The following is a 26,928-nucleotide window of genomic DNA, read 5'->3' as shown; positions in this document are numbered from 1 at the left end:
TAGTAAAGCAAAAGTGCAGTGTAGACATATATGGATATTAAGGCTTTTTATAAATAGAACAATATAGGAAAAATTTCATATCGTTTACACATGTAGATAGACACTGTGGGTGGCTGCTGTGTTTAGGCACCACTATTTAGTCATAATACCTTCTGCAGTTCTTAAGGAATTAAGTATTTTGTTTCTGTGTGAATGATCAGCTGGAAAGTTCCTGTAAGGAATGCAAAGCAAGAAAGATGACTTTAACTGATAGAGTTTCTTGTATCTTCTAGACAGTGACCAGTCGGTACCTGCTTTTCTTATTCAAGACATGAAAACATGTGGGGGTGTGCAAGGGGAGATTGTTAGGATCAGGGGCTGGAGTAGCGTGGGGAAGAATCTGGGAAAGGGCATTCTAGAAAATAAGAAATGCCGATTGCTTCTGCAACAATGTGAGCAAATCATGTCAGCTTCTTCTTAAAGTCTCAGAGTTGCAAGTGAAGTCAGCCTCATGGAACTCTTTTTTTTCTTTTCTTGGGACTTCTGTTGGACCTGGTTTGGAACCTAGCAGGAAAACCAAGTGGCTGCCTTAGGTTAGTTACCTCTACAGCTATGGTGCTATGGCAGCTCAAGTCAGCATATATGCTAGTTGTCATAACTGTCCACATGGTTTTCCTCCTTCCTTTGATCTGATTTTTGTGCTCCCCTGACCCATCCAGTATGCTAAATCAATAGAGAACTATCACTCTACCTCTCCTGCCCCTCTTACTCAAATGGCTAGCTATTACAGGGTGGGTTGTCTTGCTGCCCTTGCTGTAGTTTCCCTCATCTTCTCCTTTTACATCAGAACCAGTAATCTTGGAGCTGCAGAGTGTTTGTTCAGTTGATTCATTCCATAGAAAATACTAGCTCATTTGTGTGATCTACAAATCCAATGTACAGCAAAGCAGCAGGAGTGTGTAAGTCAGAGGCAAGATAGCCTTTTTTTAGCAGCAGCTCCTCATTACTTCAGTGTAGTCACAGTGTCTTCACATAGTGTCACATAGTTAATTCCTGATTTATTTGGATGCACAAAATACTCAGTAGTGACCAGGTAGAGACGAGGAGTCTCTGTATGCCTAACATTTAGCAGTGAGATTTTTCTCCTCTTTTGCCCAATTTCCGAAGTTGGTAACTTTCTTGAAAACTGGATCCATAATACTGAGCTCTGTCTCACACTGGGGAATGATTCCATTGTCAGAATGGAGGGCATTTTTGTCTGAAAAGCAGACTTTTGGGTTTTTTACTAAAATCTGCTGTTAAGAGTTTTAGTAATAATTGTTTTTTGATGTGTTTTTGTGTATGTAATGATGCTTGACTGGCTCTCATAAGATTGCTGCTAGCTGACAAGGAATTGGAATTAAAATTACTGATAATGTTTTGCACCTGTCAGTTTCTCTGTGGTTTGTTTTCCTCTCTTGGGCCACTGAAATTTACCACATGACAGGTGGTTTCACACTATGTTTAAACAAATCTAGAAGTGGGCTGTTCTCAAAAGCTGATCGAACAGAAATCTAATCTCCCATAGAGAGTAATTAATTTTTCATTAGAGCACTGAGCCGATCAAACTTGCTGTGTGAGTTCTAGATCTGACACAGGTAGGCACTAGGTGTGCAGAGGCGACGAAGAAGTGTTCTTTTTTGCCTTTGGAGAGTAACCTTGTCAGGAAACCGCCCATTTGTATATAGTTTCATAATCTATATAGGTCAATGTAAATCTGACGGTGATGAAAGATGGCTGCCGTTCTTGCAGCAGCACTGCCATGTGTGTCCACGCACATAGCTGAATGGGAGAACTAAGAGCAAATATAACCAAAAAGGTTAATTTTCAGTTTCCTAATTTCCTGGCTGTATGACTGCGTTTACAGAGAAGCAATGTCAGGACAAATAAGCATGATAACATTCTTCAATTACGTAAAACGCTTTCACAGACAGAAAGGAAATAACACATTCTCTCTGTCCATGTAGTAATGGACAAGAAGTGATGAGCTTAAATTGCAACAAGAAAGTTTCTGGTCAGATATTAGGAGCCCTTTCTAACATTAAAGATAGTGAAATATTAGAATGGATTACCTATAAACGTTATGGCATTTTCATGGCTGGGAGGCTTTTGGAATTGGTTTAGGCACAGAAATGACATAGGTTTAACTCATCTTTGGGCAAGAGGACTGACCAGATAATCCCTCAGGCTCCTGGTTGTTTTTCTATGACTGTGTAGAAGGAAGAGTAAATGGGTAATATTGGTATAAAGTCGATGTTGCTGGCATCCTGCTTGGTGATATTTGAATGCTTCTTTACTACGTTTGGATCAATTTTGTAAAACAACAAGAAAATATAGGAGACCTAAGCTTACTTTTCTGTAGTAGATACATCCCCAATAAGCTTGTTGCAGTGGAGAGAGAGGAATATACAGGAAACATGATAGAACATTTTACTGAAAGATTATTCATGGAGTTCTCAAAGGTTGACCTAAGAAACAGTAATATTGAATATTTGTATTGGTTGTTATGGTACAAAAAAAAGGAATGTGCTCATAAAATGTGCATGTTACACAAAATTAGAAGGCAATGACAGTATGCAGATTACTGGAACATCATAAATGAGGACCTGAAACATAATAATAGGGAGGGAATTAAATTTTAAAATTGAGAAAGGCAAGGGAGTAAAAATAAGATTTCCCCCCCCCCCCCCCCAACCCCGCCCCGTAAATTGGGAGACCATTAGTTGGAGATAACTACAGAATTGTAGCCCCAGTAAATTTCAAAGCTTTGTCATTACAGAAAAACACAGATATTGGGAACACTCTGCCTTTCTTGGTGCTGATATTTCAGAAACCTGAACTCAGAATAAGAAAAATGCTGAGGGGGACGCTTCTATTGCTGCTGTCATCCTAGCAGCCTAGTAAAAAGTTTGACTTACTAAGTATAGCTGCTGATAGAAATTGCTAATCCATCTCTCTAAAGTTCTTAGAGGACAAAAGCTGGGGGAAAAAGCACCTTTAAAGTTAGAGAATGATTATAGCTGGCCATGCATAAATTTGGGATGGAAGGCTTTATTAATATTCAGAGCTTTGAAGGTTTTTTTTGAAGAAAGAGTATAAGATAGGTAATTATGTGAGAAATCTTTAAAGGTAAAATAAAACAGAGGAGGATGGGGTTTATGGCATGAGTCCTGAGGTAGTGCTTGACTTGAGACCTGTGATAAGATTATGTTTGATGTTTCCTGTTGGCTATTATATTCTGTCAGTGTTAATTATTTAATAGAAATGTTGCTACATGTCTCTTGTTCTGACCTAAATATGTGAGGGAAATCTTTCTATCTGTAGTGTGAAATGTTTTAGAACTTGGTAATTATCCCTAACCTAGAGACTGACAGTAAATTTATTTTAAAAAAAAATTAAAAAAGAAAAGGAATCTCCATTACAAGAGTTGGGATTTAGAATCTTAAAATATTGATAACTGCATACTGTAATTGTCTTTAAATTACACAATTAATTCTTGAGGATTTTATATCTGAAAAATGGTTTCCAAATGGATGGCCATTTCCGTTCTGTAACATGGTTTTCTAGGAGGTTTTTAATAATGCACTACTAACACAATTCAGAAGTTACAGTATGCATTCTCAGAGATAATTGGAAAAGGTTGTATAGTGTTTGACCTTATATAGTGAGCAATAATTAAGTTCTCATAATTTTTTCTCAAAAAAAGAAAAAAAGGGGTAAAAACTAATGGATGTGCTAAGAGGGACATTTCACAATTTGATCTCTTCTGCAACAAAAGCTGTTGGCTATTAACAGCCTTTAGGTAAGAATAGGATCACTTTCACAGTATTAAAGTGGCATAAATGTCTTTAACCCTATTCTTAACTCTTTTCTACACTGTTCTAGCCATTAACCGACCAGATATAACAGACACAGAAATGGAAACTATAATGGACACTATTGTTGACAGTCTCTTCTGTTTTTTTGTTACGCTTGGTAAGTTTTCAAATTCTAGCATGTTTTCCATATGTTTTCCTTTAGAAAAGATCCATATTCAATGAGATACCTAGAAGTTTAGTGATTTCATATAGCAAATTAAAGGCAAAATTAGATCTGTGACAGAAATCGTAATAGTTCGCGGAGTGGGTTAATGATCTTACTCAAATTATTGCTATACATCACCTCAAAAGACAATAAAGGCTGTCCTACATGGGAGTTGAGTATTAGTCTTCAGTATCAATGGGAGAAGAATACTGAAATGCAAAGGTTTGGATTCACTGTTCTTAAAAAATCCTAGTTTGCAATGAAGATCAATAGTGCTTTGAGTTTGGATTTATAGCTCTCAAAAAAAAAAAAAACCCACAGAAAAGGAAGAAAAAAAAAACCCTCACCCAAACCCTGCGAAGATCTAACTGAAATAACTCGAGGAATATGAAGGAATATTAAATTTACTTATTTTATTGTGAGTTTTCCTCATGCTTAGCTCATATATTTTTCATAGCGATGACATTTAATCTAAGTTTTCACTGAAATCAGTCAGTGCGAGATAGTGTTCCTACGAGGGGAACTGGGGATTGCTATGGGGCAGTCTGTTCGAGAGAGATTCCCTTGGACCTATTGAGTTCTTTCAAGTGTTAGCTTGATACAAATTAAATCTCTTTTACTCAGTCACTTAAACTCTATGGTACTGGAATTTTCACATTTATGTAGCTAAGTGAGAAACAGTAGCTAAAGATTTTGAAACCTGAAAGCCAATGGAAAATGTGCTTTTGAAAATAATGTTACCCTGCAGTGAGTTGTAACTGATACATTGTGGTCGTGCTGCTGTTTTAGTATTTAACTACTACTGTTTTCAAGGGACTTCTAACCTTTTGAAACTAACTTTTAATGCTTTTATATGGGATAGTATGTCCCCTCTGCAGTACATTAGCTATCTTTCTAGTGTACACTATACTACTCATAAATTCCTGTATGAGGTATTCACTTACTTTTGTAACACTTTATTTAATATTTCTATATAGTATTTTTTGTTTCATAGATAAAGATGCAAGAGATAAATTTAGTATAAGTTTGTATTGTCCACTTGAAAAATTTAATCTCAGAATGTTACTAAAAATTTGTTTTATGAAAAGTACACTAACTTATAATCTGAAAATTGTAATGCAAGTAGAAGCCAATATATCTTTTATTAGGAGCTATTCCTATAATCAGATGCTCAAGAGGAACTGCAGCTGAAATGGTGGCAGTGGTAAGAAACTACCTTCTAAACAAGTGTCATTGTTTTAAAACTTTCCTAAAAGCTTGTTTACTTTTCTCAATAGTAGGCAGAGATCTAGTGTCATTGTATCCTTTTCCTTATGAAGGAAATAAAACTGGAAAGGAGATACACCAATTTTCCTTTCTGATTTCAGTTCCATGGAACTCATCTGTAGAAATTGTAATATTATGAAATCAGATGATGAGAAACTTAAACATGAATAATCATTCCTAATTTAGAGTTTATCAAGATTTTCTGACAGGCATTATAATTACGGCCTTTAAGCTATATCTACATGGTATAAAAAGTGGCTGTCTGGCCTGGGTTTTTCTGTGTGTCTTAAAAAGAAATTATCATTTACCTTGCCGGGAAACCCCGTAAGTACAAGATACTTTTACTGTATCAAACTAAACTGACATTGAACTTGATCATCAAGTAGGGATGAAATTACCAAACTAAATCACAATTAAAAATCTCTACAGCACTGTCTTCATTGGGAGTCACAGTACTTCATTTCTTCCATCTTCCTCACATCTTTCTTTGTCAGTGAAGTCTTAATACTGATTAAACCTGAGCATTCAGTGTGCATGCATTCATAGAGGGTAATCTTGTTTTTATGAAACACTTAACGTGGCAGTCTCTGACAGCCCAATTTGCTGCTTCTGCTGTGGTTCCCTCTTGGTGCCTCCTACCGGTATTTTCTATTCACATGTTTAGGGAGAGATTGCTAATTGCCTGGGAGTTGATTAGTGGACATAAAGGAAACATCTGTGTAGTCCTGGATATAGATATACATGCTGGAGGGAGAAAATAGAAGGAAGAGACTTCTTTCTTTCCCATGTGCTGTGGAGCTAGACTTCCTGAAGCTAAGACATTTATAAACTATAAAAACAGCACAATAAATCTTTAAATGTTGATCACATAAAGAGGTTTGGAAACCATTGATTTGTTAAAAACTCTTTGTTTCCCTCCCCCCTCAGAAATTAGATAAGAAGCTCAGAGAGAATCTAAGAGATGCCAGAAACAGTCTTTTTACAGGTGACACACTTGGAGCTGGCCAGTTCAGGTATGGTCTTAGTAATAATTTTTATTTTTCATATTTCAGTTGTCTGAAATACCTCATTAGGATAAGTCACCACTGTATATACAAGAAAACTGTATTTACAAGAATTTGGTTCAAATTCTATAGTAAAAGAATTTATATACTCTTAAGGGAGTTTTCCAATCTCTTAGCATAACCCATTTGAAAACTTTTGTAGTTAATAAATGTGCAGCCCTAGGACAGTGAGACAAAAATTGTTTAACAAACCAGGTAATTTTTTTCAATCTCTAAACCCAGCAAGAACCAAGCTCCTGCAAATACAGTCAGTTTACAGGACCACGTTATGCATTTGGATGTCTGAACATATCTGTTAGCAACCTTTAGTCCACTAAAAAGAAAGAAATACCCATTTTCTCACTTGTGAGAACTGTTACTAGTTGTAGTTATGTCAAAAGCAAGTGTTTCTCAGGTGATCCCTATATCTACCAGAGGAGGACTGCTTAAGGACTACCACATGCATAATTAGGTATTTAAGTACTGTTAAGTCATGACCATTTGAATCCTTTGAGGGGAAAGAGGGGTGAGAAAAGACATTGTGGATGCTTGCCTCCTGTGTATACCATTGCCCCCAGATAGTTGAATACTCCACAGGCTGCCTTAGGAAAGTGTATGACAGGAGTCTACACTGTGCATGAAAAGGTGAGGAGATGTATTGGAAAGACTGTAGTGGAAGGAAGCAGTTATCTTCTAACTGGATATAAAATAGTCATCATGTTTTTATGTCAAATTAAGAGCAGAACTTGGATAAAATACACAAAAAACATCAAGGGTGGCAAAATGGAATGAGATTGAAAGGTATTAGGATAGAGAATAGTTGTGAAATACCAGTTCCCTCATTTTCATGGGAACTGGATTGTAACCACTGTTTTTCCTTCAGAGGAGTGGCTTGTGTTCCTGATAGTGTAGCATCATTACCCTCAGAAAATCAGAATGCAAGGAAAGGGAAACATGGGAACCTTTAATCAGTTAAATGGCTTCAGATCTTTAGTTTGGTTTTCAGAATCGGGTGAATAAGGCTCTTGAGATTATATATCTACATGAAAATGCAAGGAAATCCAGAGCATGGAATTAACATGCTTTTACTCTGTTCAAATACACTGTAATTTAGCCATCACATTTACTGTAGGATTAATGTGCTTAAGTGAAATGGTTGCAGTAATGTTCTGTCAATTCACAGCCTTCCTATCTTCACTATAAATTTTTCGTGTAGCCATAACCCAAGACATATAGGCATGTCTGCATTTGTTTTCCACAAAATTGAGTATTGATGGAATTAACCACAATGCCTCTCAGAAGTTAATAATTTTTTCTTTATGGATGTCATATACAAGCGGAGAGAAAAATGAAATTAAAAACCTTTGAGAGAGAGATTTTATATCTTAGGTTCATAATGGGGATTAAGGTCAAATACTACCCACTCAAACAGTTGTTTGGAATTCAAATGTGTATCCACACAAAGAGATACTAATTAATACCCAAAAGGCTAGTTACTCTTTAGTGTTTTGACTTCTGCTCAATATTTATGCATTGGTAATTTCACTTAGTACAAAATAAAATAAAAGTGATCAGCCCCAGATGCTTTGGGGAAGGCTGGGAGGAACTCTGTAGTAGGCAGTTTAGCTTTTAACTTGAAATATGATGTAGAAGGTGACTGATATTACTCAGGATGTTGCTGGGATGTTCTAAACATGTTTAAAGAAGTACTAATACAGTGTCATCTTTTCAGCTTCCAAAGGCCCTTATTAGTCCTTGTTGACAGAAACATAGATTTAGCAACTCCTCTACATCATACGTGGACATACCAAGCTTTAGTGCACGATGTTCTGGTAAGACTAAATCTGATTTTGTTACCAAGACCTTTTTTTCACTCAGTTTGTTATTAAACTTAATACGAGATTCTGTCTTAATCCAAAATGTTTTGTCTGTTTTGTTTGGAAGTTGTTAAGTTAAAAACAACTTGGAAGATTTTCTCTAGAATGTTTATTTAGCAATAACTTCTAAAATGGTTAAAAAGTTGAAATATTGATAGTATCAAAAGATAGGTAATTCAGCAATCCTAGCTTTTTCTTCAGTAGTTCATGATCTTTTATGTTATGTAAATGCCAAACTCCATTCAGTAGAATTCAGTTTTGAAAAATACATGCTTTTAATGAGTTTTTAAACCGATTTTAGTATTAGTTTGAATTTCTAAAAATACCTATTTCTGTTTTTCTCCACAAGGTGGTGTCAGTGTTCAATATAGAGATACCAAGTGGTATATGACCCTACTGTGAGGAATCTAAACCCAGATTTTTTAAGTAATTTTTTTGAAATTCAGATAGCCTTAAACCCCTTTGATTTCCTCAAGTTTATTTTATAAAACCAGTAGTAGAAATGTACTTGAATGAAAGCAAATACTATTTACCTAAGATTTATGCATTTCATATATAGTTATGGAGTAAATAATAAAAGATAATATGAGTAAGAATAGTTACTATCTGGAAGCTTTTTTATACTGTAGAGTTGGTCATGCAAATCTTTTCAATATCTAGCTTTGAGAAATATTTTGGTTTTATTATTGAGAATTTTAGAAGAATACGTAAGATACGTACATGCACATATGCATTTGTATACAAAGTTGGTTGTGAACTCTATAGTCATACATACAGTGTTGTCCAGAAACTTTTTTGTATACAAAGTTGGTTGTGAACTGTATAGTCATACGTACAGTGTTGTCCAGAAACTTGCATTGCTATGATGAAAATATTTTAGCACTAATGGGATGTTTTAGGACACTTTTAAATTCTGGTTTATGTAATTCATTCCTTATGAAAAGTCCCTTCCTCTTAAACTTAAGGGTGCTTTTTAAAAATAAACAAATTTTGGCCTGGTTTCTTTAGGAAAGGCATATACGAAAATGGTTTGCACTGTGTTTTCTCCAATAACTGTTGAACTGGCTAGAGACTTGCAAATAGAAGTACTGAATTTCCACAGGTTTCTTATGAAAATCAGTGAAAGAGTAGGGGATGGAAACCTGAATTACAATTTTTACAGGTGTAAATGCTATTACACAAGGTCCACACTTATTTCGGTTTGTTACCTGCTAACCATTTAATCAGTGAATGCTCACTTACTAGGTAGTAAATCCATGTGCAGCTCCATGTACTTGCCTCCTACTCAGCTGCTAGGTAGAGCAGGTGGTGTCGGGTGGCCTCAGACATGTCTTGGGGTAGGACTTTGGTGCATTAAGATGCAGAGGGATCAAAGATGTAGTGGAATATGAGGACAACTAGTGCTACAAATATGGAGGGGTATTAGAATAACACTAGAAGAATGATTTGAGGATTGTTGGATATTTGTCTGTACTGCATCAGCCTTCAGTAGTTTCTCTGGAACAACTTGTTAAATGTTGCATGTCACATCTAATTGTTGACTGAGTCGTTAGGATTATGAATTTGTCTATGTATGCAACATACAGGGAGCAGTATGCTGACATAGTATGTGAGCATAACTGTGTCATTTAGCAAAAAGATGTAGTTTTTAGATTCATGCATCTATGGAAGGAGAAAAGCTGTATGGAGAAATAGCAACTTTGTTGCAAACTGTTACTTTATCATGCACTCACTAGTGTTTAAAAAAATAGAGAGAGAGCTGTGAAGGTGTAGTTAAATAGTCCTCACAGTGGATATTCCTGTTGCTGATGTCATGAGCTTCTTTGCAGCTTTGATACATTTGCTGTAGTTGTGTAAGTGACATTCAGCCTTAGAAACATTTTTTGTCTGCAACAACAGAGACTTTTGTTACTTTAAAGTTTTGGTCAGTTGTTAGAGCTCAGTTACTACTGAATAACTTGTTTTCCATACAGAAAACAGTGTTCAGAATTCAGTGTCAGAAAATTGCTTGCATGTGAGACAATCAGATGCCTTTGCTTAACATTTGTTGCTTTATTTGGTGTTTTGTCAATAAGTGTGAGTAATTTTGGAGTTTTTACATTGCTGTTGTTATCTAGTTAGTTAGTAAACTGTTCGCTGCCCTTTTATGAAATTCTGATGAATAGCTGTGTTAATATTTTTTTAGAAAATATTCTAGAGGTTAATTGATTGAGTATGAAAGACTGATTAAATAATTTAAAACTGTCTAATATTTACGTAAGATTAATCTTTTTTTAGGATTTCCATTTGAATAGAGTTAACTTGGAAGAATCAACAGGAATGGAAAGTTCTCCAGCAGGTGCTAGACCTAAGAAAAAAAATAAGAAGTCCTATGATTTAACTGCATCTGATAAATTCTGGCAAAAGCATAAGGGCAGGTAAGCTGTATAGGTACAGAGCTTATATTAATTTAGTCAATATAAATTCTAAGTATTCTTCGTATTATGGTAGTTCTATTTTTAAGCTTCTTTAAAAATATTTTTGAAGTTTGGGGTTTTTTTAAGGAATGATCATTGTCAACATTCATTGGCTGTATTAATTGTATATTAGCTTTTTGTTACAGAGCACAAAATTGTTCTTATCAAAATTATATAAAAAAATAGAAAGCAGTGAATATATCTTAGAAAGCTGAAGTAAACCTACAGTAAGGTGTCGTTATTTTCAATGATTTGATGCTGCTGCATGATTTGTGTATTGATATTTTTGAAAACGTTTTCATGATCATCTTCATCATGCAATCTGTCTGCTTCTAGTATATCAATTTGTTGATTTAACTGAGCCTAATACAGAGTATTGCATTAGTCCTTTTCCAGAGGTAGCTGAGTCTGTTCAGCAAGAACTGGAATCCTACAGAGCCCAAGAAGATGAAGTCAAAAGACTTAAAAGTATCATGGTAAGTTTTATCACATATATGTGCTTTATGTAAAGCATAATAGGACTTGTAGAGATGCTTAGCCCACTCTGCCACCCCACACCCCAAAAAATTATCAGCACGTGCTGAATTTTAGGCATAATATAATCTTAAAAGTAGGACTGGGAGTACCGTATTTCATGAGAAGGTTCAATTTCTTGTGTTTATTGGCATTACATTTATATAACTTCCATAATAACTGTAAAACACAATCCAGACATTAATACCATCATGAGAAAGTAGGTTCTAAATGCACTGACTGTACTTGCATGTGTGATCTTTGTATTTATTATGACTGTTTCTATTCCTCTTTCCAAACCCTTCCCCAAAACCCAGGGTATAGAAGGGGAGGATGAAGGAGCAATAAGTATGCTTTCTGATAATACAGCTAAGCTAACTTCAGCTGTCAGGTAGGTAATCAGTAACTCATTACTGTTTAATTAATTGGGAACCATTTCTAATTCTGTCATTTCACTTTTAATATCCTTTGAAATAAATAGGTTTAGAAGTAGGCTATTCAGCTCAATAAGAGGGTTTAAATGCTTTATAATTCTGGTAAAGTTTAATGCAATGTCCTGGACAAGTACTTGCACATGTAACTTCCACAGCATGTGTGTGTGAGCCCTCTACACGTGGCTTTGGAGTGTTTCCTCGGCAAAGCTGAATAATCTAAGTGCATCATAGATGTGCTTATGCTCTTCCACCAGAAAAACCCAACTACCTACCTCTGTGTTCCTTCTTTAAAAAAATTGTTATGAAATCCACTTCCTGAAGCATCTGCTTGCTTTGCACAGTGTGTAATTAATTACATTTTGATTAATGTAGTTCCTGTATCATCTGTTGGCAAGATTATAGTCATTAAGAGCTCTGCATGAGAAATTTACTGACCTGCTATTGGAGACCTAGCCACCATGGATGACACAGAAAGTCTGAGATTTAGACTTGTTCCTCATTGTAAATCTGTTTTTCATTCCACTGATGCCTTGGAGAAGGGAGTTGTTCAGTTTGCTGCCTTTTGCTAAGACCCCAATCAGAAGGAACCAGAAACGATGATTATTCTGAGGATAGATGGGGTGATATGCCCAGTGTCCTGTGAAATCTAGCATGTGTCTGCATTATTTAGTTGTCTCTTTGTGAGTTTCAAAAATTGTTTTGTATGCAGTGCCCTGGTTAGAATTTGATTTGAATTACAAAGGATGTGTGATGGATCACAGTTTCAAAAAAGCGAGCAGATGTTTCCAAGCTCCCCCTGTAAAGTTTTAAAAATTTGTACTTCTCAGGATGTTGGTTTTCAGGTTAAGACATCAAGGTATGAAAGTAACAAGCATCAAAAGTTTTAAACTGATAGCAAAAAAAAAAAAAAAAAAAAAAAGAATAAAGCTTCATCAGGAAGTTTTACTGTTCAGTTAGCCTCTATATGACTGTTTTCTGTAATCTGGCATTATTAAGGAAAATCTTGTCCCCCTTCAGAAAAGTGTGTAACATAGTAAATTGTCCTATTGCAGTGTTTCGTCTCTAATCTTTAGGAATATGCTGAGAAGTCCAAATACTGCTAAGATCTCCTATTTAGGCATGTTTCTGCTGGAAGAATTAAACTGGGTTTGCTGTTTGGTTGTTGTCCGTCATCTGCTAGCAGGAAGAAGATACCCTTCAGACTTGTCTTAGGCTTTACAATTTCTAAAAAACTTGGAAATATCTATTAGTAATTAAAAAACAGAGGTTCTAACATAGAGGATCTTCTATCTTTCTTTTTTCTTTCTTTTTTTAAATGCAGTCCTTTACAAAGGCAGTGCTAGTCACCTTCCAGCTATAAGGTCATTAATGGCCAATCATCATAGGTAACATTGATTTTATAATTGCCTAAAGGAGGAAGAAAGTATGCTTACTTAAATTCATGGCTCTCCAGGACATGCAGTCAATGTCATTAAGTGCCTTCTCATCTGCTTGTTATTAAACTGAGTAAGACACTGACTGTCCAGGGTGCTTTTGGATGTGACAGTGTGTAGACCCTGAGCAGTGTTTTATACATGTGATGCCTGAGTGCCAGCAGTGAAAATCATGTAGATCACAACACCTTCAGTAACAAATTTTCTATTAAGTAAACATAACCATATCCCATTTTACAAAAGAAAAGATTTCAATCATGAATCCTGCATAGAGAATTATGTTCTATCCAGAAGCACCTGTGACAAATTCCAGGACATCTAGAGGTTCTGTGTTTATTTGACAGCTATTATTATTTAATATTGTTTTATAATTATTTGACATTATTTAACAGATATTATTATTTGACAGATATTGACACTTTTATATGTATCAGACATGAACTAAATGTTGATTATATGAGCCATAATTCCAGTATATTATTTGTTTAGGTAAGCAGGGCAAATATCTGTCATTGATCACAAGCTTTTAATAGGAATATTAAATTACCCATATTACGTGTATTTTTTGCTAGTCAAGATAAAAACCTGTTTTACTACATTACAAGTGGATAACATCCTTCTGTTATGAGAATCATATACTTTGTAACTTTCTAGTTCCAATCCTACTGTATTTTGTAATTTTTTTGTACCAACTGTATACACAATTCAACTAACTGTGCAACTCAGCAGGTTAGTTTGTATTTAATCTCTTCAGCTCTCTTCCAGAACTTCTGGAAAAGAAGAGGCTCATTGATCTTCATACAAATGTTGCAACAGCCGTTTTGGAGCATATAAAGGTATGATAGCTCTCCGACTTAAGTTTTCTATCAGTAATACGCCTTACCTGGAGAAATACTTTGGAGCAGGTGAAGTCAGATAAGAAAGTGAGCCTTCTCAATTGTGCTACCTTTTACAGAAATCACTGTGTAACATTACTTAGTGTTGAAGGGTGAGAGGGAATGAATTTTGATTGCCTCTGCATGGAAAGTGAAGTAAATACATCGATTTATTCTTATCAGAATTTACTACTATACTCTTTTTTTTTTATGATGGCCACAACCTTTATTGTGGGTTGAAGTCCTTCTAAAATAAGTTTACGATGGAAGTGTTTTGTTTACTTTAGAGACGTGTCATGGCAAGCTATGACTTCAGTCTAAGCAATTTGCTGTTCTGTATGTGTTTATCCGAAGGGTGCTGTTTACTCTTCAGCAACAAAGATGATACCCAGAGGTGTGGCAGTAATGGTGCAAGGTACTAAACTGGTCTTTCCAGCAGGGTCTGTGTTACATGTCTTGTGCATAATTTAAGCACTTCAGAAGGATGCTTGTCCTCTTTTCTGTTTAAGTCTGCTCCTCTTGTATCAGAACTTGCAGACGGTTTCAGTATCAAGTAAAGACCATGGTTACTACTAGGATAACTTGGACAATGGATCTGCTTTCACAGTATCAGAACAGAAATTATAGATGAGACTTTCAGAAACACTGAAATTCTGTTTTTGAAAGTAATTTAAGCACCAAGTCTCACTGAAAATCAATAGTTTAGAAAATTTTACCCCATGCTGTTTATAATTCATGGAAGGTGATGTGTTTTGAAGCCAACTTTAACATTTGTAAAGTGCATAATATCTGTCATCAGTTATTACTGCTACTGAGTTTTTTTAAACTAAGTACTATAAATGAACAAAGGATTAATTCTGAATTTTAATGACTAAATTAATTTTACATATTTATAAAATTGGGGAAGAGACATAACTGTGTCTCTACGTTTGACTCATTACTATAGGGGCTAGTTTGTGTACTTTTGCAGTGTTAGGCATGTCAATTTTCATATCTGGCAATTTAAAAGCAGTACATTAATACCATTGAAACAAAATAGAAGTTGACAATGTTGATATTTTATTTGATGCCTTGTCTGTAAATTCACTTTTCTAAGAAAGATACTGAGAAGGTAATGTCAGGCTTACACCAGTAGTATTTTATATATTATTTGTTGGATGGAAGCCAGGTTTCAGAGCAGGATGTGGAATGGCAATAACATCAGTTTTGATCACCAGTGTTGTCTTGGCAATGGACTGGACTCAGATGTGCTTGTTTGTTCTCCGTTAGGTGATAGTGACACACTTTTCTGTTACCTAGAGGTGGAAGGAATTACCTTAGTGTCCCTCTGCTATAGGACTCTACTAGCCCTTAGGCTCTCTCCTCTGACACGGAGCCTGCTATTAAAGAGTTACCAGGGAGTGGTGATCCATTTCTCTCTCAATCAATGATTCTTACTTCTGGTATTGCGAAGTGCTCAGGCTCCTGATCTTCTTATAGTATAGCTATCAAAGAAGATGGTGAGACAAATGGGCATGCAGTTTCTTCAATATATTGATGATACGTGCATCTGTATCATCTTTCCTTTTGATTTCGAAAGAATCACTTCCTTCATCTCCAAATATGTAGGAAACTTTCCTAAACTCAAACTAAGGCAGAAGCACACATTTTTTCCACTGAAATTTACCTACGCTAAAGCCTTTTCACTGAATGAATGTAAAGTTTCTTCCAGCTGCTTTATCCTGTCCATTTTCTCCCCTCTTTTCACTCTCCAGTGTTACAAAAAGTATCTTTCTATCTCGAGCTGTGGAATTTTAACGTGCAGGATGATATGCTACCTAATGGATTCCTCAAAAATACTCTCAAAAAGGGCAATATCTCAGCCAGTACTTTTTAAAGAAATTCTGATGGCACCTTGGGGCTGCACTTAATAGGTTTTATATACAGTTAAATAATTAAACAAGATTAGGATAAGAGAATTTTGGTAAGTGCCCAAGTCATGCAGAGCTAGTGAGGCACCATGCTTTTCTTCAGGTTACTATGTTTTCACTTTTAAAATAATCCGGAAGCACATTCATACTTTAAAATAGACTGTTTGCATTGCCGATACGTTTTTTTTACTACATTAAGTATTTGAGCATTTTTCTTCACTACATATATGAGAATCAGTGAAAAGAATGCTACGAGACCTGCTTTAGATATACTAAGTGAATTTAGTTTTTCTTGTGGTCATATTTTAGTGTTCTGTTTACAGCTGCTTTCCACATTCTCTTGGATCATTTTCTAAGACACAGCAAGAGGAAACCAGAAATTAATCACATACTCAGGGGTCCTGACAGTTTTCTGGCATATCTAAGTGTTTAGTGAAATAATGGAAAGAATGCATCACTTTTTTCACAAAGTGAACCATCAAGTATTTATTGTCAGTGCTTAGAACAAATACATCCTTAGTTTGCACTGATTGTTTTTCTCTGAAGAAGTGGGTGACGGAAGGACGGTACCCAACAGATAACAGAATTAGGACTAGAATTATGGATGTCTTCATAGCTGCTTTAGAGTTTCAAGTAATGCTTATCTTTGCATGTCATTCTAATATGAATAGTAGGATTCTGAAGTATATTAAACCATGGTATATAAAAAGGTGTACACATACACTTTTCTAAAATTATTAATTGGAGGGGGGTAGATTGGACATCATCTTGCTAGAATTCTATACATACGAATTTAAGTGGCAGATTTTTATATGAATTATTATCTTAGATTACTTACACTTCTTTGGTTTAGGGTTTTTTTTAATTCCTACATAATTTTCTTATCATGTATCTCCAATTTTGCTTGATCTCAAGGCCTGATATTTTGAATGGCTCCATTATTGGGATTGCCAATAGCCTTTCAAATTATCAAATTCATACTTTGTGAAGGAATTCCTCTATTTTAACTACTTGTTTTAAATGAGGTTGTATTTTTGTCTTACCATGTGAACAAAAATGCTATGTGTTTGTGAAATATGTATGTCACAGTGGTCCAGGCTATTTTTCTGTAGTTCAGAACTGATAACTGAGTAACTTTCCAGTAAACAACAGCTTTTTCTGAGTTCAGTTACAGTGACCTTTCTGGCATCATTCTGTGCAGTTCAGTCGAAGGGAACTGTCTGTAGCTGCCGCTTTCAGCCTTCTCTCAGAGTTTCTCTTCCTCTTGATAGGAATACACTATAATGACCTGACCAACCTCACTCATTCTGGGGGCTGCTATTTCTGGTTGTGTTCTGTCAGTATCTTTGAGAAATTCCTCCCAGTAATTTCTTGGAAAATTTCTTTTCGCTTCTTCTGCATGTTCTCTCTCTCTCTCTAGGAGGCTAGGGAATAACTGCAAATGTAAATGCATCTTGATTTTTATTATTGTGTTTTATTATTATTTTTCTTCACCTTGCTTGCCAGTTTGGCACCTGTAAGAACCTCTTCTTTGCTGTCTTTTTTTATTGAATCTACAGGATTGTTTAGCTCCCATTCCTCAGCTTTTCCTCTTGGCATGTCTGTGAGTTTGCCATTGAGTGAGCCAAATTGCACTTTCTTAACTTAAATGGGACATCTGCTTCTTATCAGCACTTCTTAGACAAGTTGGCTCTTCGGGAAGTAACTGTCTCACTGATGTGGCATATCTGAGAAATGTGTCAAAAGGTAACTAGTGGTGTTTAAGGCTATTCAGTAATCTGTATGAAATTCGATTAAGTGTCCGTCTATTTCTTAGCGAACCAGTATAAGAAAAATATTGGGCTAATTAGCATCTTTGCTAGTAACCATTGTTAGTTATCTAGTGAAGAAGCAGCTGAATAGGCTCAACATATTGAACCATCTCTTTAGTTCATGCTTTTGTCACATCTAAAAGAGAGTCTCGAAAATTTTATATTGCTGCTTAACTCTGATGTCCCTATTGTGGATAGAAATAAAGGACCTGAAGTTTTAGGATTTTCTGTTTGTTTTATTTGTTTTTTTCCCCAAAGAGTGCTAAGTTCACACTTCAAAAGTAATTGTCCAAAATTTTTTAAGAGAGTGAGTGTACATGTACCATTAATGTTTCAGTTTAGGCTCAAAGTATAGCAAATATATGCAACCAGTGAGTTTTCTTTGCTGCGGTTAGTCTGTTTTGTTCAGCAGTCTTAGTCAAACAGTCATAAAATTGCACATGGTTGAGAAGAATTTTACCTAGCTTGTGCTCCAACTAAGTTAACAACTGTAAATCTGTTCTTACGATTGGAAGTATCTCATGTTTGAATTATATAGTTTTATTTAAAAGTTGATCTGTAAACAAATTTAGTGAATTAGTGAATCTTTTTTTATGTTGTACGTTTTTACATGCCATCTGAATAAATCTGTCTTAAACAGATCACCAGCTAAGATAATATGGGCATTGCCAAATTCAACAATAATATATTTATCTTAATAAGATTAAGTTTCCACATTTCAAGACTATCCTTTGTTTGTTGGATGCCTTTTGTCTGGGAAAAATATTTTAAACTTAAAAACATTGAATTTAGCTCCATGTAAGGAGATACAAATGTAGTTAAAACACAAAAAGCAAGTGAATGTAATGGAAAGACTAGAAAAATTTTAGTAGTTTCTTTGCAATTGTTTTATCTCTCTAGAGAGAGTTAAGGAAACTATAACGCAGATAGTCTCCAAGATGCTGTAGAACTGAAGTCACAGAACATGTCTGACGTGCCGGATACCAAATTGCATCTGAAGTAAGGACTTGGAAAAAGGCTGGTAGTTCAGTTCTATTCAGACTTCAAACTAGTGTAACATAACCACTGATAATCACTTTAACTTTGGCTAAATACAGGATTAATCCATAGCGTTAACTATGAAAATTTGGCTGTGACTACTCTTCTAACATGAGCCCAAGGTAAATATAGCTTGAAAGAAGCTTTAGCTGTTTTCGGGGTTGTTTTTGTCACTTTATACACCTTATATGTAGTCATAGTCGCTATGACAAACAACAGAAGACATCCTTCTGCCCCTAAAAGTAGCGAATGGTCATTTTTTGAGCATTCTTCATGGTAATTTGCTTTATAGGCTGTAATTACAAGCTTCCACAAAGGTTTTAAATTAAGTTGCTGTTCTGAAAGTAACTGCTCTTCTCAGTGAGTTCAGTAGGTGGTGAATGAGAAACAGAAGTTTTATGTAGCTACCTGCATCATAAGCTGATTACCAAAGGTCTTCAATATTAAAATATTCTTGTGACTTACCTCTTCTTTTATTTTGTAGTCTCACCTCCAGCTCTTTTTGATGAGCTTAGAATACTCCAAAGGTGAAATATCCTAATATCCTTAGGCTAGAGAAGTACCTTTTTTTTTTCTTCTTCTTCTTTTTTTCCTTTTTTTTGGGGGGGTGGTGAAATAACTTTTTTAAAATTCCATTTCCTTATTTGTGATCTCATGAATAATTTTAGTAGAATTCAAAAAGATGTGAAAAAAAGACTTCTAAAGTTTTTATGTTGCTGTCATTACAACAACCACTGCACTGGGTTAGAAGGTGCCATAGCAGTTTTGCATGCCTCGGCATTATCAGGCAGAATTTTGTCAACCTTTAACTCAAGAAAAGCCCCGGTGACTCTTGCCTCACTCTGGCAATACCATTTCAGTCTCCCAACGGGTATGATGTGGAGCTGAAACACTTCCAAGGCAACAAGATGGAGATCCACTCTGCCAGTCTCCTCTTTGAGCCAATACATAGCTGAATGTGTCCAAACACCAGGATTTAGTTAGTTACCTTATATTAAGGTTTTGTAAGCTGAGTAGTTGTAACATTTGTTGTGATGCTACGTTTTAATGTTCAGTCGCTCGTAATAATGCTCGTAATGATCTGTAATGTAACAGAAGTTTTTTAAATAAGTTTTTGAATGCATTTTTCTGTCTTTAGGTTGTAAGTTCATGATATGATGGTCAAGAAGTGCAAAGCTTGGCTGTTGGTGCAGATGTATGACAATGCAGTCATTAGTTGCATGGCCATGTAATGTCTTCCATAAAGCTTTTGCCGCATTAATTTTTTGCAGTCCCTATGCCATCCTCCCTAAAAAAGGATTTTCACAACTTTATCTATGTGTGTCATTGTATAATGAGAGAATTCCAGTGTTAGCAAGATAACATAATTATTAAGTCCTCCATCTTTGGCATGAATGACTTATTGAAAGCCTTTGATCTGAGGTAGTTATTTCAGTACCAGCCCAAGTTGGCAGTTCCCAACTTTTCTCTGGTGTGATGCCTTGATGTATTTAAGAATTTCCCAGATTTATCTGCATTGTGTAATAGCGTTGTTCACTGAGAGACTTGAGGTTCAGCATAAATTTGACATAATACTCACTTGAACGTTATTTTTTCCTATTGCAGCATAGCACTATGTATGATGGCATGTAGTTTTCAGCTATGGCAAAACCATAGTTGAAATCAAAGCTCCTCTTCCAGTTAATATTTGCATGTCAAACATCCCTTGCTTAACTTGCATTTTCACTTTTAATATGAGAACTACATAAGCATCAATTTTCTGAGAGTTAATAAAAGCATATTATAATGCAAGCATTAGTTATTTTTGCTGATAATTTATTTAAAAATGAATTTTTAAAAAGTCTTGATAACTAAAATTATATACCTTTATAAAGAGGAAATAAATATTCTTTCACAGTGTTAAGATGTTAACCCTAACACTTACTCTTTAAACAGAGTCGAAAGCTGGATGTGTATTTTGAATATGAGGAAAAAATAATGAGCAAATCCACTCTGGATAAATCTCTTCTGGACATGATTTCTGACCCGGATGGTGAGTACTTCAAATCTGAACTTGGTATAAAATTTGTTAAGTTACACAATAAATCTGTACCTTCTGGGACTTCAGGGTTGGTAAAGAGCTTATGTGCAAGCTGTGCAAGACTTGTAAAGAAAACAGCTTTTTATTGCTTTTAAGTAGCAGTCTAGAGAGTTCGGTATTTCAACTGAGTAATATCCAAAATATTGGCAACTTTTGCAACTCCACTAAAATCCTTTCCTAACTCCTTGTTTCTGAAGGTCAAAATATATTTTAACTTTTGTGCTTCTCCAGTATTTATTAGTATAGCATAGAATTGTGTGGTCTGAACAATAATGATTCTTTAGACTCCTACTGCATGTTTTATAACACATGCATACCTCACAAACAGAATGAAAAAGGGCATTTCATAGAATTTGGTTAAATCAAGGGGTTGTAATGTAGGTAGCTCTTGCATGTGTGAGGAAAAAGATGGATGGGAGAAGGTGGAGAGAAGGGAAGCAAGATGTACATTACAGAATCACTAAGGTTGGAAAAGACCTGTAAGATCATCAAGTCCAACCTAAAAAAAAAACAAACAAACAAAAAAAAAAACCAAAACCACACACCAAAAACCAACCCACCCAACACCACACAGCACCATGCCCATCAAGCCACATCCCACAATGCCACATCCACACGCTCCTTGAATACCTCCAGGGAGGGTGACTCTACCACCTCCCTGGGCAGCCTATTCCAATGTTTCACTACTCTCAGTGAAGAACTTTTTCCTAATATCCAGCCTGAACCTCCCCTGGCGCAACTTGTGGCCATTTCCTCTAGTCCTGTCACTAGTCACTTGGGAGAAGAGACCAACACCCACCTCTCTGCAACCTCCTTTCAGGTAGTTGTAGAGAGCGATAAGGTCTCCCCTCAGCCTCCTCTTCTGCAGACTGAACAACCCCAGTTCCCTCAGCCGCTCCTCATAAGACTTGTGCTCCAGACCCCTCACCAGCTTTGTTGCCCTTCTCTGGACACGCTCCAGCACCTCAATGTCCTTCTTGTAGTGAGGGGCCCAAACCTGAACACAGTATTCGAGGTGCGGCCTCACCAGCGCCGAGTACAGAGGCATGATCACCTCCCTGCTCCTGCTGGCCACACTATTTCTGATATAGGCCAGGATGCTGTTGGCCTTCTTGGCCACCTGGGCACACTGCTGGCTCATCTTCAGCCGGCTGTCAATCAACACCCCCAGGTCCTTTTCTGCGGGGGAGCTTTCCAGCCACTCGTCCCCAAGCCTGTAGCGTTGCCTGGGGTTGTTGTGGCCAAAGTGTAGAACCCGGCACTTGGCCTTATTGAACTTCATCCGGTTGGCCTCAGCCCATCGATCCAGCCTGTCCAGATCCCTCTGCAGAGCCTTCCTACCCTCGAGCAGATCAACACTCCCTCCCAACTTGGTGTCGTCTGCAAACTTGCTGAGGGTGCACTCAATCCCCTCATCCAGATCATCAATAAAGACATTAAACAAGACCGGTCCCAAAACTGAGCCCTGGGGGACTCCGCTTGTGACCGGCCGCCAGCTGGATTTCACCCCATTCACCACAACTCTCTGGGCTCAGCCATCCAGCCAGTTTTTTACCCAGCGAAGAGTGTACCTGTCTAAACCACGAGCCGCCAGCTTCTCCAGGAGAATACTGTGGGGAACAGTGTCAAAGGCTTTGCTAAAGTCCAGGTAGACAACATCCACAGCCTTTCCCTCACCCACTAGGCGGGTCACCTGGTCATAGAAGGAGATCAGGTTGGTCAAGCAGGACCTGCCTTTCATGAACCCGTCCGTGCTGGCTGGGCCTGATCCCTTGGTTATCCTGCACGTGTCCCGTGAGCACCCTCAAGATGAGCCTCTCCATAACCTTCCCCGGCACCGAGGTCAGGCTGACAGGCCTGTAGTTCCCCGGATCCTCCTTCCAACCCTTCTTGTAGATGGGTGTCACGTTGGCAAGCCTCCAGTCGTCCGGGACCTCCCCTGTTAACCAGGACTGTTGATAAATGATGGAGAGCGGCTTGGCAAGCTCCTCCACCAGCTCCCTCAACACCCTTGGGTGGATGCCATCAGGCCCCATAGACTTATGAGTGTCCAGGTGGCACAGCAGGTCGTTAACTGCTTCCTCCTGGATCATGGGGAGTTTATTTTGCTCTCCATCCCTGTCATCCAGCTCAGGGAGATGGATACCCTGAGGATACCTGGTGTGGCTGTTAAAGACTGAGGCAAAGAAGGCATTAAGTACCTCAGCCTTTTCCTCATCCTTGGTGACAATGTTCCCCGCCGCATCCAGTAGAGGATGGAGATTCTCCTTGGCTCTCTTTTTGTTGTTAATGTATTTATAGAAGCTTTTTTTGTTGTCCCTCACGACCATGGCCAGGTTGAGCTCTAGCTGGGCTTTCGCCTTCCTAATTCCCTCCCTGCATGACCTAACGAGGTCCTTGTATTCTTCTTCACTTGCCTGCCCCTTCTTCCAGAGGTGGTAAGTTCTCTTTTTTTCCCTGAGCCTCAGCAAAAGCTGCACAGAGAGACTCAACTGAAGTTTTGCATGCCTTGACCCAGCTGTGGCATGTCTGTTTTCATTGTCTAAGAGCAGTGCATCCCAGCTTCTGTTTCATATATGGTTCATACATAACAAAGCTTAACACACTGGGTGTTACTCAGATTCTCTATTAGCAGGAGTCACTAGGGGTCTTTCTGTAAAAGGTTGAGACCACAATGGGTTCTTAGCTTTTTGTAGTATCATAGTATATTATCTCTCGTTTCAACCTCCCACAACCTGAGGTATGTCACAACCCTCTGACGGATTTCAATATGATCTGATACCAGTTGGCTGGAACAAAATAACCTGCAGAGAAAGATTGTAAAACTTAAGTTATGACCACTGGCCTGTCTGCATATTGGCAAGTATATTGGCAAACCTCGACCATTTAGAGACCCAGGGTTCCTGCTCTTTTCCCAGTATTCTCTTTAAGAAAATGTTTTGTTACTGCATGCTTATGTGCGTAGTCTTGTAGCTCCATACTGGACATAAGGTATGCTTGGAGTTTGTATAATGATTCATATTTATGGAAAGTATATATAAATCCTCCTGACTTTTAAAAAAATCTTTTATTAGTGTCTGTGCTGTAGAATCAAAAGGCAGTAGAAGAAATAGTACACATACACAGTTGGTAGAAGTCTGAGCTAAAATTTTACAGATCTCATATTGGAACAAGTCTAGAAAGTAACAAACTTTCAGAAAAATCTATTGTCAGGCATCAATCTGTAATTCAGTACGGACATTCATTGTTAATATGAAGCTAATGACAATATGTATAATGTGTACTTTTACTAAGCATCAATACAACCTAGTCCTTTTCCATGTTCAGAATTAACTGTTCATGTGCTATTTTGATTTCAGCTTTTATGTTTGCATGTTTGCGTAAACAGCTGATACTTAGATATGAAAAGAGAAACTATTATGCTTGTTAGTATTTCCTACTGGATCAATTACTTTTTACCTGAATCCACATTTTCTATGTGTTTTTAGATTGCAGTAAATATCAAATTGTTTTCCAAGTTTGATGTATCATATCAACATACCTATTAACAAAGTTCCTGGGTTTTACGCAAGAGAAAGATTAGATTTCCAAGCTAGAGTTTTCCCTCATAAGTTAAGTATCCAGGTATTCACAATAACACATTAGCATTTTGTATGTATTGCCTAGGTTTTAGATAAGTTTATATAACAAAAGGATTTAAATTAAATCATGGCGATTATTTCCAGACATGCTATCTTGTAAAACTGGCCAGCTTCCTATTGTGTGATTCACTGTGAGATACCAAGAGAAAACATTTATGTTGAAGGAATAATGCATCAAGTCTTCCAACGCTTTCAGTGATGAACTACTTGTTTGCATTTTCTGTGGGATAGTTGCCTTGCAGACAATGATATCTGCAGAGCTCTTCACAAAAGGACTTACACTTGACCACTTAACATCTTGAGCCTCCCATTTCTTACGATGTTGTACTAATGTACCACTCAAGGCCATGAGCTGCCTCCCAGTTCAGTGAATATTATTATAACCTGGAGTAGCGATAAAACGGGAGTTACTGGTTTTGTGTTGCTCTAGTAGTTAATCAGTAGCCCTAAAGGCTGCCTGCTGGTTTTTCACTGGAAAACAAAATCATTCTGTTCTAGGTTTACCAAGTTAAGTTTTCTTCAGAACATTTAGCACTCCCACTGTCCATGCTGTCGCAGACCACAACCTAGAAAAAAATAGTGAACATTCTACAGGCAACTGATCTGGGTCTTATAGCTGTTTATCACAGCTATGATTTACATCAGTAGTATGTCAAGAGTAAAGCACTTTTGCCAAACAAAGTGTTTTTCCTAAGATTTAGTAAAGTGTGCACAATACAATCACAGATTTTTATTTTTTTTTAATTTACTATCTTTTGGTATAACGAAATATCACTTACGCTCATGTGTAAGTGAGACCACTTATACTCCTGTGAACACAAACCTTCCAGGAGTTTTGTAGACATGGTAAATAGGCCCAGCGAGGGAAATGCTATCAAGTGCCAGTGGATTCCTGTTGAAACTCAAACTTAGTGATCAGCAAAGTACTGAAACAAGCTATAAACTGGCAAGCTGGAAACCAAGTATCCAAGTCAGTTACAGAAACTGAAGTCAGTTACACTGTATATTTAGAACATTTAAGTGGTTTTTTTATCCAGGTGGACTCCAAATGGATGTCTACCTTGAAAGCTGTTTTTTGTTTCAGATAATACAAAGTTTCTTCAGTTCTTGATCTTCTGGCTTGCTGGTATTTGGTAGAGGTTAATAAAACTTATTTCCCAGAAAAAAAATTTATCAAGTCATAAATGTTCATTATGACGGTGCTTACTCTTAACTTTGGCCAAACTAAATATATGCTCATGTATAAACAGAAGTTGCAAATCAGGTTAGATGATCCCCTGCTGACATGATCCACATTCCATAGTGGGGGAGAAAAAAAAGAACAAAAAAACAGAAAAAATTCTCTTCTTTTTTCTTACCTACAAGAAAGTGCATTTTTATAAAATGTTATACTGTATCTAAAGGTATTCAGCTTTTTTAATGAAGTGTTGGATTACAAATTTGAAATGTTTGTTTTGAGAAGTTGTACTTCTGAAATCTTCCTTTGAAACTATGGTCTTTGCTAATAGTGATTCTCTTCTAGAAAAAAGTAGATGGTGTTCAAAATCTGATTATAGTAGGTAACACAAGGATGGCCACATCATCATTTTGATCTGACAGAGATGAATTTTGATTGCCATTGATAATGTTACCCAAGAATTTGTAGCAGTATTTTTCTCCAAGAGTGGCATGACAAAAGATGATTCAGGAGGTGAAATCCTTCCTGAAGTCAAGTTGGAAGTTCAGGATTTTTTTCCTGACCAAAATTTCACATAAGTACTTTTGCAGCCCTCAGGTGTTTCAGTCAACCACAGAGCTGCATAAACAAATTGTAGAGCTAAAAAAATAATGTGCTGTGGCTTTTACTTCTATGTTTTATCTTTAGTCTCCTCTTTCATGGATCTACTCCCTGCTAATGCTTGCAGTCCCCGCATAAAATAAGACATAATGTCACTACATAACTTACTCAGTATTTATTTGAAGAATAATATTCGCTACAAGTAGAAGGGGGAAGTGTAAGTAAACTTTCAGAAACAGTGAGCCTGTCTAACCCAACTTTTAATAAGATTGCTAAATGTCTTTCTACCATTTTATACACTGAACAAGGCCATGGTTGTAGATAACAATTATTGTCATAACTAAAGGTCTGAAGGTACATATATATTATTACTGAAGGGCAATTAACATAGCAGCACAGTTATAATTTTAGTTTTTCAATTTTTTTTTTCACTGCAGCGGGAACGCCAGAAGACAAAATGCGATTATTTCTTATCTATTACATAAGCTCAGCACAGGCACCTTCAGAGGTATGTATGTTCTTTACAGCTTCCAACACCAAATATTACCACGCAGGATTTTTCAGTATCTTTTCAGCACTAAATAGGTATTTCTGCTTCTCTTTGAAGTGAAGTATGAAATGCCCAGGAAATACTAAAACTTTAAATATATTTTGTAGTATTATCAGGGAAGATCAAGGAAGATTTTTACTATACTGTAGAAATATTATGTGGTAGAAAAAATATGTTGGGTTA

The 26,928-nt window shown here is 36.7% G+C and overlaps 1 protein-coding gene across 2 annotated transcripts in view; it reads left to right on the top strand.

The window, feature by feature from the left end:
* Positions 1 to 26,928, top strand: part of SCFD1 (sec1 family domain containing 1) — a 60,365-nt gene that overhangs the window by 10,474 nt on the left and 22,963 nt on the right. For both annotated transcript variants that reach the window (XM_059819960.1, XM_059819961.1), the window contains 10 exons: positions 3,904 to 3,993; positions 5,190 to 5,245; positions 6,235 to 6,320; positions 8,083 to 8,182; positions 10,505 to 10,644; positions 11,069 to 11,159; positions 11,514 to 11,587; positions 13,818 to 13,899; positions 20,633 to 20,729; positions 26,633 to 26,703. In XM_059819960.1, coding sequence (XP_059675943.1) covers positions 3,904 to 3,993; positions 5,190 to 5,245; positions 6,235 to 6,320; positions 8,083 to 8,182; positions 10,505 to 10,644; positions 11,069 to 11,159; positions 11,514 to 11,587; positions 13,818 to 13,899; positions 20,633 to 20,729; positions 26,633 to 26,703 — 887 coding nt within the window. The remainder of the gene's footprint in view (positions 1 to 3,903; positions 3,994 to 5,189; positions 5,246 to 6,234; positions 6,321 to 8,082; positions 8,183 to 10,504; positions 10,645 to 11,068; positions 11,160 to 11,513; positions 11,588 to 13,817; positions 13,900 to 20,632; positions 20,730 to 26,632; positions 26,704 to 26,928) is intronic.

Source organism: Gavia stellata, chromosome 7 (genome assembly GCF_030936135.1).
Source record: "Gavia stellata isolate bGavSte3 chromosome 7, bGavSte3.hap2, whole genome shotgun sequence".
NCBI classification, from domain to species: domain Eukaryota; kingdom Metazoa; phylum Chordata; class Aves; order Gaviiformes; family Gaviidae; genus Gavia; species Gavia stellata.
The sequence above is the reverse complement of the archived record's forward strand: the minus strand, read 5'-3'. Positions and strand labels throughout refer to the sequence as shown.